We start from the raw sequence: 10,828 nt of genomic DNA on the forward strand, positions 1-10,828 counted from the left end.
GAAAAAGATGGCTCATTAATTCACTCGCGAAAACGTCGACTGGAGAGATGGGCTGAACACTTCGAAGAGCAGTTCAGCTGGCCCCTTGCAACACAGCTGGTAGAGATAGTGCATACGGGCGAGTGGAATGTAAACCTTGATCGCCCTTCGGAAGAAGAAATAAGGTATGAAGTAGCCGTGCTGAAACGTGAGAAGGCACCAGGACCGAACGGTATGTATCCAGCCTTCTTCAAAGAAAGCGGAAATCCCCTGGCGACCCCCTTGACAAAGCTTATCGGTACTATGTGGGACGAAGAGCAAGTGCCTGCAGAATGGGGCATGTCGACAGTTATCCCTGTCCTCAAGAAGGGTACACGGACGCTATGCGAAAACCACCGTGGCATCAGCCTGTTAGCAGTGGCATCGAAAGTGCCCTCTGGCCTTATCCTTCGAAGTTCGACTGAACACAGGGAGAGGCAGATTCGTGAAAACCAAGCTGGGTTCCGTCCTGCAAGAGGCTGCATCGACCACATCTTCACCCTCCCACGGATTTTGGAACAGCGACACTGCTTCCAGCAACCAGCAAAGTTGTTTTTCTTGATATGAAAGCTGCCTTTGACTCAGTGGACTGCCAAGCACAATGGCAGTGTCTGTGGAGCAAAAGTGCCCCCCATAAATTCTTGAACCTCATTAAGGCGCTGTACGCCAACTCCCGCGGCCGTGTAAAGGAAGCTTTCTCCTGAGTTCACTACATCAAGTGGTGTCCGACAGGGTTGTCCTCTTTCACCTTTCCTCTTTAACCTTGTCATTGATACGATCATGGAAGACGCACTACCAGCCTCTAATGCCTGTGAGGTCGAAGTGCTCCCTGGGCCTCCGTTCGCAGACATCTAGTACGCAGACGGCATCGGTGAACGAAACTGTGGCAGCTACAACCAGTGTACGACGAGTACGCTGTTCTTACAGCTGACAATGATGATGATTATGATAATGCTGATTTTCTTTCTGATGTACGTCAATGACCTTCCAGATGTTCTTCCACGTCCGTGTGCACTTTCTGAGAATGTCTCAGAATCCTGTAGGACGTCATTGTCTTACAGCTGACAATGATGATGATTATGATAATGCTGATGCTGTTTCTGATGTACGTCAATGACCTTCCAGATGTTCTTCCACGTCCGTGTGCACTTTCTGAGAATGTCTCAGAATCCTGTAGGTACAACGTCATTGTCCTCTGAATGGATGTACACGCTGTAAATCCTTGGTCGTCGGGCTGGTATTTTCCTCCCAATGACGAAGAGTGCGTCCATATGCCATTTGGAGGGTACATGTGAATGCCTTTATCATGCATGGTGAGAATGAAACGGAATGCATCGCCAGGATAGACACCAAAATGATCTGTCCCTGGCTACCTTAGAACATATCGTTCTTACTGCACTATGAGAGATCGTCCCAGAAGTCATTCGCTATTATACGGGCGATTTGGCGCATTTTCTCCCTAATACTTGCTCCAACTACTCTGTGGGGCCTACGTCAGGCTGCTCCTTGCGTATGATAACCAGGTTGTCTACTCAGGACGCACGAATGAAATAGCCCTCAGTGAGCGCGTCCAGGGAGCTGCTACACGAACGGTCGCCGGCGTTACATCTGCGGACTACGGAATGCGTCCCGCGGTGCTTAAACACTTCCACCTGAAGTATCGTCGCCTCAAGCGGACCTAACTCTTACTTATGCACCGCTTGCACAAAGCTTAACCAGCAGGTGTTTACCGTTGACCCAGCAAACAAGCGGCGGGAATATAGGAGGAAGCTCTTCAAGCTCAGAACGCACTCGGTTGTTAGGCAAATTTTTTTCTCATTTCGGGTAGTAGCTACGTGGAATGACCTTCCTCCGACGGTTGTCCACTCTAGAACCCAGTTCAGAGCTCTACCAGACAGTTAATAATGCCAGTCCTCGCGCTGGCAAGCACACTGTCCGCTTTGAGAACACAAAGAGCAGTGCTATATCATTTTCACTCGTGCCTTTAAGGTGAACGACAGACACGGAACGACGAAATAGACCAGGGAAACTTGGAAGAAAGCTTGGATCCTGTGTATCAAACCGTGAATCCATGAATCCTCCCTAGAGGACGCATTCAAAAACCAAACATGGTCTCCATCCCCCGTGCATGATACCAGATGCACAAGACGGCATGCCGCCAGCTAGTCGTATTTCCTACTCGTGCAACAATGAAGATTTCCTAACACTAGATATTTGTACCTGGTCTGGAAAAAATTAGACTAGTCAAACAGCTCAATCAGTTCTAACAGGAAACAGCAAACGGGAACTGAAAATGACTGGTCACGCAGGAAGTGAGTGCGGAGGCGGCTATCAATAGGACCATGGGAAGCCAACAAAGGTATTCAGAGAGTATGCCTTTGAGTAAACCATCAAGCCATGCAGAGGAGCACCACAAATTTGTGCGTATGAATTCTATGGACAATGTGCTCATGCAACAGCCCGCCAATTTCGAATCATTAAACAGATTTTCCGGGCGTATGTTGCGTTCTGGGCAACCACTGCCTGAAGCAAACTAGGGAGACAGTAAGACACATGACAGGTGGTTTTGTTATATATGTATGAAACAGACCGTAGTGGTTGGGCATTAATAAAGGCGGCTGTGGTTCCACACATAGGAAAGTTATTTATTAACTGCGGAAACCTGTGATAGTGTATGATATTTTGAAGCTGATCGGAAGGAGCGTTTCAGAGGCGAATGTGTTAAACGCATAAGGAGTGATAGCTTAGGATTGTGTAAGCGACAAATCCGATAAGTCGAGCAGCGAGCACCGATGGATGGATCCGAATTCGAAACGAAAGTGATTCCGACGAAAATGTGCTGTATATATGAAAAATTAACTGCGGAAACCTGTGATAGTGTATGATATTTTGAAGCTGATCGGAAGGAGCGTTTCAGAGGCGAATGTGTTAAACGCATAAGGAGTGATAGCTTAGGATTGTGTAAGCGACAAATCAGATAAGTCGAGCAGCGAGCACCGATGGATGGATCCGAATTCGAAACGAAAGTGATTCCGACGAAAATGTGCTGTACTATATGAAAAAAATCAACAAATCACTTAGTGTACAACAAATCTTGACAGTTATCGACCGACAGTTAGGCCAACGACAGACAAAGAGACGCCTATCACGCGTGAGAAAACCAGTTCGAAAAGTGTACGCAAATGTAAAGTTAAATAAATGACAATACTGTTCATGTGAGAAACAAAGATCAAGTTCATAGTATGTGCAACGAAGTGTTTTAATGGATGAGGTAGAAATAGGGTGATGCGATCTTAATAAAATGTCAGTGGATATCAGGCAGGATTGGGCGGGACGTTTGAATTTATGCAGCTGAGTTCAGGGAGATTGGATGGGAGAAATTTTCAAGCGTTTTGTGCGCTACAGGATTGTACGAACTGGGATCACAATATGAGGTTGCTGGAGTTACGGACTTGTAGCGAGCACGTGAAAGTACGTTTTGCTTAGTCTCAGATGGAAGGGCATTTTTTTACGGCAGACGGTGAAGAAGATTTGTATTCAGTTTAAACCATCACAACCATTGTTCTCATTAATAGAGTTTTTGTTAGGGTTACGTTTATATACCCTTTGGGGATCGCGTGTCGGGTGTAGCAGCGGCACATATTCAACTAACCGGACATCTCGCATTGGACACAGCGCGACACCCCCCGGCTTTGCCTAGACAGGCATTTTGGCTGGGTAATGGCCATTGCTAACATGCTTCGTTGATGTTTGTCAAGTATTTCGCATTCGTTGGTGACTTTGAAGCCAGTAAAGCTGCAACTTCAGGTGGACTCTACCTTATCGCTTCGCCCTAGTTTCCCGCAAAATCATCGTTATCCAACACTCAGTTGCGTTTAATTTAACGAATCTGGTTATATATGCATCCGGTTTTTAAATAGCGTGCAGTTAGAAAGACGGCCAATCACCGCTGACATTACGTTCTGTTCAGCCGGAACAAAATATGTGTGGCTTGACGAGAAAAGAGCCTGCGTAGGCGTGAAATGTTTAATGGGTGCTTCCTGGCAGGTGCAGGGGCGTGAACTGAATAGATTGTTGATCATACCCTTCGATAAATGCGAAAGCCTTGCAAAATTTGGACCACTTGCTGTAGGGCCAGTTTGGACGACCGACCGTTTTCTCAGCATTATGATGAACACCTCTCGTTGGCTCTAAAAAAGCTAAGACAGAGAGAGGTATTGTGGAGCGGCGCATTAGTGAGTCCTCGCTGTAGACTCTGAGGGTTGGGTGACACTATACTTTTTTAGACTATTGTGGTGGCTTGTCTGTTACTGACACGGAATTTGATGGGTAGTGTTCTCATCCGATCACTTCATAAGAAAGTTGTCTACGTGAGGCGAATACTCCCAGGCAAAATACGGCTTGCAACCTCGTTGGTTAGAGATAAGCTAATATTGGTTGACTCACTTGCGTGGTTTGAGGGCCTTTTGAATGCTGGTCTAATCAACAAAATTTCATGAAACAAAGGTTGGTACCGCAGGAGGAGTTTGTGTATGCAAACTCTTGGAACTAATTTTATCCAAGCGCAATTTATCTTTTCTGTACATCGGGAGGGGAAGAACTACGGCGCAGTAGATGTGTCCAAAGAGGACAGAGTATTTCGCAGCCACAGAGAAAACAAATGTCTGCTACTGTAGCATTGGACCTTTATTATCAGTGCGCTGGCTCAAGCATCTGAGATCACCGAGGGCTGCGGACACAGAAATAGGTTGGGAGGGATACCCGACAAGTCGAGGTGGCTTTCAACATGTCGCTAGGGTTTGCTTTGTTTTGACAAGCGACGCTGTTGATTGATGGTATCTGAGTAGGCGCCGGAACCAAGCAGAGTTCTTTTACCGCAGGTAGGCTGGCTGAAACTGCCAATCCCTCCGGTAAAATTGTTCGACGCATGAAGCTATCAGTTATCTCCAGTATAGCTTGAATTACGGCGAAATGGGCGCGAAGTGCCTCGGAGTATGAGAAAAGCCGAAGAATAGCAACTGGAATTTGGATGACGTTCACGTACAGAGAAAAATTCAGTGCGACTGAGAAGCAATAACTCAGAGACACATATCTAATGTCGGCGGTTAGGGACGGGATCAAGGAACCAACGCTAAACCATTTGCACCTGCTCACCGCGAAAATTTCGTTTTCATTCGTCGTCTCTAGCTGAGGTAGGTTAATTTATAGAGGCTTCTGCGAAAAGAGCACGGTTGAGATTACACTACAATGAGCTCATAACATAAATACTTTCTTGTGAAGCTGAGAACAGTGCGCGGCAATTGGGCCTCAAACACACACGAAAAAACACATTTGAGTACAGTAGGGTCGAGGGGTTTGTACAAAAGATCTAAGCCCGAGGTTTCCAGTCTTGAACCGAGTGATGTTCAATAGTACCGACAATTTATGTAACCCACGGATTGAAATGGATTTCACGTTATGCTCCCGACTACCACTATTAACGGACAACTATTGCCATTACTTTCATCTATTCACTCATAAATTGCCGTCAGTGTAAAATACTATCCAGTCGGGCCAACGAGCCTTTAGTTCCGTCCCAGTGTGTACACTCAATAATTGAGGAAAAGATTGCCGAACTAAATGATAGACTTTTAATGCACCAGGTTAGTATTTGGGAACCAATCGAAAACAGTGCCTCGATAAAGTTGTACGGCGATTTCGCGCGCATAAAGGTTCATCAATTCGAAACTCAAGAACCACCTAATATGATTCCATGACTGGCCATATCGTCAAATTCAGATATGGTTCTGATACCAGGAAGATGCTTTTGGATGTCACCTGTGATACATTTATCAAGATGACGCATGTCGTGCATAAACTTTTTACTGGCTGTTTTCCAGAAAAAGAGGAACTTTGTTACAAATACGTTGATTCCGGTAAGATTGAATCATACGCCAAAAGAGTCATAATGAGATGGCGATCTTGTCACCATATCAAATGATGACGAGTGGAAGCTTGCTTTGAAGGAAGATAACCTTAAGATATACGTCGTTCGTGAGTTTCGCTTAACAATTGCTTCACAAACTTAATAATTCACAGCACTTCATTGCTTGGCCAAGATGGACTCATGTGCGGCGCTGCACAATGTCATGACCACGCCTTTGTTTGAAGCTGCCAGTGTATCGCAGCAGCTGGCAATGATGCAATCCCTTCTGATGAAGCTTATTGATCGGCTGACAAAAAGTGAACTTAAAGAAGACCTACACTCATTGAATAAGACAGGTTTCCATGACATACAAGTAAGGAAGTTGGTTCCGCTTAACAAGAACATGCGGCATTCCGAAAATGTTAATTTAGTTTGAAGCCTACCAATTAGTTGGCATAAAATGGCGCTATTGTGGAACACAGATACTTAGAACCATTGATTTCCGGTTAACAGCACTCTCAGCTTTGGATTCGAACAGCGGTTAGCGTAGATTTAAATTCTCTATGGTTACAGGTGACGCTCAATTAAAAACAGTAAGATGAAGCCGGTTTACAGACAATGTACAAAAATTTCCAAATGATTGAACTCGGATCGGTGTGTCCATGCAGAAGTAGGACTGAATGAACGCAAAAAGCCCGTTTAAATTAAGGTTGGTGTTGGTTGAATGGTAATGGTTGCGTTTAATGGTAAACTGCAGCTTGAGTTCAATCTCACTAAAGACCAAGTAGTCGTTTTTCGCCTCACATAGAAGTAGGTCGTGGGACCTCTGAGAAGAATAGCAGATAGGGGGAATTATGAAGGAGGACGCAAAGTATAGAAAAAATGCGATTGCAATGCACAAAAAACACTGAAGCACCCGCATGAGCAGAGGTGTAACTATGAAGCATTGGCGATTCACCTCGACGGGGTGGTTTTTCAAGTGTCTCTATAGGCGACTCAATAATGTGGATTTTGTCCATCGTTGTACCAACATCGAATTTTATATAAAGTCGCTAGGAAGCTGGATAAAGGATATTATTAATTACTTTCTGCTACAAAACTGCGGTAAAAAGGACCACTTTCGCTCTGTTTGCCCTGACTGGTTCCTTGTTTGATGAGTGACCCCAATGGTGTGCTTCATCAGTCATCATTATGGAAGCAACGAGCTGAACAATTCGGCTTCCAGCGTTTCATCCATTTTGAAGCGGAGTGTCTAACTTCATGGCTAGAACCTAGAAGCGAGAAGTGCCGATGGTAACCAGCCATTCTCAAGGCAACAAAGAAATAAAAATCTCAGTAATATTGCATAAGACACGTTGATTCAGTGATCAGTAGTAGAGTAATACTGAAGAGTGAAAAATCAAAAGTGTCCAGCTTTACAAGTTGTATGAGAGACTAGCGGAGAGGCCAATTACCCATCAAAATGAGCATTCTTAACAAACATCTATACAAAACGGTGTGGAAGATTGTGTTGATGCCCAGATTTAAATGCCTTACGCGCCAGCAGATCACACAACCAACCATTTCGTCTGACTGCAGCCGATGCTTGATCTTTTGGTTGAGTTTGGTGTGTATAAAAGTTATAATTCTGACGGATATAATGTAATCCAGCATATTGCAGACTTTGGGCTAGATGGGTGTTACTATTATATCCAAGCGCATGGTGTTCCGAGCTGTTGGAAAATCATAGATTTGCGTTCTTCTGTGTATATTTCATAAATGTTTGCTTAACTTTTGAACAAGGCACAGTAAAATAACTTAGAGAGATAACTTGGAGTTATTTAAGTATTTGAAAGCCGGAAATGCGGTCAACAGGATTTGGGAGTTAGAGACCACTGGTATAGTTAGAAGCTTTCAGCACGTAAGTCTTATTCAAGATTGACCTTTTTTGTACAAAGTTTAAGAAATCATCTGTGTGTACCACAAACCTCTGAGAAGATTAATTAGGCATCGATGTTTGGCTGCCCATCAGAAAATATTTCCGTCGTTAAGACCTTAATGTAACTGATTCTTCAGGTCAGTTTTTCTATTTAGTTGCAACACTGAAGACTTTGCAACATGGGAAGATGTATGGTTGATCGCGCGATAATTGCGTAGATCAGGGAAATCTGTTTTACAAAAGAATAATTTTAGTGAAGGTATCTTGCATATTGGATCGTTCTTCTCGGACAGAATTTTGATGGCTATAATTTCTCTACTTTTTGCGTGAGATTCTTTGTACATGCTGGAATGTATTGTGGTGGTTTGAATCACAATGCCGACCAAGCACTTGTATGAATTATCTGCCGGTCTGCTGTGTGCACCGCGCATCTAAACGAACAATCTCTATTCCTAATTTTGCATGTGTTCTCCTATAATCGCTTTTCGTGAATAACGTGGATTATAAAGCTAGCTCTAGGTTCACAGCGCGTTTCCAAACCACTCTCTGGTTCCAAATGGGGCTCTTAGATAGCAAAAGTTTGACAATCAGTGTGGTTCAGAAACTAGGTGACAACACTAATAGGGTGACAAAGCACAATTAATAGATCAGTATTATTGCTTGTACGGAAGCGGATCCTAAGGAGTCTTTCAGGATGTAGAACAACTGAATGAGTATATCTGCTACTGAAGGAATTTCGTCAAATATAGTCTGTACATTATATCACCTATTATGTGTCAGCTTTTAAAGTCTCTTTAAACGGTAACATCACTACAAGATGGGATGGCTCGAAGAATTGACTTAAGGTTAAAGTCAAGACGCTCCGAGGCTAAACAAATGTGTTTTGGCTGAAGGTGCCTTGAAGAAATATGTTACTATTCGAAGAATGCAGCCGGATAATCACAGGGCTGTTATAAAAATCTACTGCATATACATGGCGAACGAGCAAGTAATCAGATAAATTTAGTTCAGTTGCTTTAAAGCAGTTTCCTAGGACAAGAATTTCGGCACATGTCCTCATCCCCATAGACTTGATTTTTATTCGGAAGGCTGATAGTGAACTCGTTTCCTTTATTTTGTGAATTACATGTCGGAAATCCGCAGAACGCTTGTTTTTATTACAAACAACACACTGTACTCAAAAATGGCCTTCAATAAGGTCGGCTTCTAAAGTTATTCTTTGCACCATGCCATGTATTCCAGGAATCCATAGTAGGATAAACACCTGTTTACTAAGCAGAAGAAATTCATCTCTGGATGAAGAGAACGGCGCACGGAATAATATGACCTATGGAAGTTAAATTATTTGTAAGGTTACCGTTGATCAGATTGCTTTACAGGAACAGCCGTCGTTTTCGAAATGCGCTATATCCATTCTAAGTGTGCCAAGGACAAAAGATTTAACTGACTTCAGCCGCGTCTTTTGTTGACACAAACGTAGTTTACAAATGGGTGCATTTATTGAATTGTTTGCTAAGTGGGTTCAAATAATGAAGATTGGCGAGAACTCAGGTACTTGATTTACTTGCTAAGGTTCAATAGGAGCGAAACCGGCCTTAGGCTTTTGAGGATATTCCAAGCGGTAGTAGAAGTCAAGAAATATCCGCAAAATCACTTTTTCAGGACACTAGAAGTCTTGCCGCTACGTTTTAAACCGATTGCATCGTGCATTAAGAAATTTTTTGTGCTTTCACGCAAGATCTTGAGAATTTATGGCAAGAATTTAGGCCGTTCTGCCTGAGAGGAGTAATTGAAAACATGATATGGCGGAGAAAATTATTAATTACTCCATTTAAAAAAATCAATTTAATTTTCATCACTCACCATCGCTTTTATTTTCATCGTAGTTACCTCAAGCTAACATTTTCAACCGGCAACTCAAGCAAGAGCTGTATAAACTTGGCGGACGACTGTCGTTTATTGATTCAAATACTAAATCGGAAGAATCGACGAAAAAAGAACCCAATATTCATCCACTGGAGGCCTGTACAGGACATACTAAGGTATGTTTGTTAAGGCCCTGCAACATGCTTATATTAGGTATTTTTATAGGTATTAGGTATTTTTTTACTTCTGGTGTCTGTTAGTTGGAGAAGGTTGAACGCCATCTGGTCACATCCAACATGTGTAAACAAGGGACAAACATTTTCAGCTAAGGTTTTAAATGGTCATTTACAAGGAGAATAAAATAAATACTGCTTACGTGCCACCAAACATCAACTAGTAATGATGTATTTTTGTTAACTTTCGGTGGCATCCACATCTGAGTCGTTACGAGATGCATTTGAGGTAAACGCTGGGTCTACATGGTGCTGGTTTGTTTTAGTTAGGCAATTTAAGACGCTACTTTACAGTGGCTGATGGTGAGAAGCAGTCAACATCAAGGACTAGGAAGCGCCCTAGAAGTAATATAAAGAGTCATATCTCATAGTCTCCGTGGGTTGCTGCTGTAATAGATTGCGCGGGAAACTCAAGCGTTCGGTAGGATGGTTATCTATAGACACTAGATATTTTACACAAATTTGGGGACATGGGGTGTTCGATGTGTTATATAATGGAAACTTTGAACCCGCATGTTACACTGGTAGCCTAAAAAGTCCAAAGCACCACACTCAATTTCCCCTGAAGGATAGAAAATTCGTTAAGTTTACCTTGCAATTTGCGTTGGTAAATTGTAAACGGAGTTACTCGAAACCCGACAACTTATGTGCTCGATAAGCAGTCTACTAGTTGTCAGAGTGATGTAGGATGACTGCGTGTGTAGTTATTTGGTGGGCTTTCTAAGCAGAGTTTGGTTACCTTTTCAAAAGTTCACTGAAAATTGCGCAATCAATCGTAACCCAAATTTATGTTCGTCAACAATAAGACTTTAGCGCTGTAGCACATGTGTTTGTCATCAACATACCTCACATTATGCAATGCTAATCTTCTTTTTTATATGATAGTTG

The 10,828-nt window shown here is 43.0% G+C and overlaps 2 protein-coding genes across 2 annotated transcripts in view; one reads left to right on the forward strand and one right to left on the reverse strand.

Moving 5' to 3' along the window:
* Positions 1 to 10,828, reverse strand: part of T265_09143 (hypothetical protein) — a gene marked incomplete at both ends in the record, with an annotated part of 178,442 nt that overhangs the window by 141,393 nt on the left and 26,221 nt on the right. The window contains one exon of the mRNA XM_009175145.1: positions 4,103 to 4,208. Within this exon, the coding sequence (XP_009173409.1) occupies positions 4,103 to 4,208 (106 nt within the window). The remainder of the gene's footprint in view (positions 1 to 4,102; positions 4,209 to 10,828) is intronic.
* Positions 6,112 to 10,828, forward strand: part of T265_14771 (hypothetical protein) — a gene marked incomplete at both ends in the record, with an annotated part of 102,277 nt that continues 97,560 nt past the window's right edge. The window contains 2 exons of the mRNA XM_009175155.1: positions 6,112 to 6,296; positions 9,728 to 9,883. Coding sequence (XP_009173419.1) covers positions 6,117 to 6,296; positions 9,728 to 9,883 — 336 coding nt within the window. The remainder of the gene's footprint in view (positions 6,297 to 9,727; positions 9,884 to 10,828) is intronic.

Source organism: Opisthorchis viverrini (genome assembly GCF_000715545.1).
Source record: "Opisthorchis viverrini unplaced genomic scaffold opera_v5_258, whole genome shotgun sequence".
Taxonomy (NCBI): domain Eukaryota; kingdom Metazoa; phylum Platyhelminthes; class Trematoda; order Opisthorchiida; family Opisthorchiidae; genus Opisthorchis; species Opisthorchis viverrini.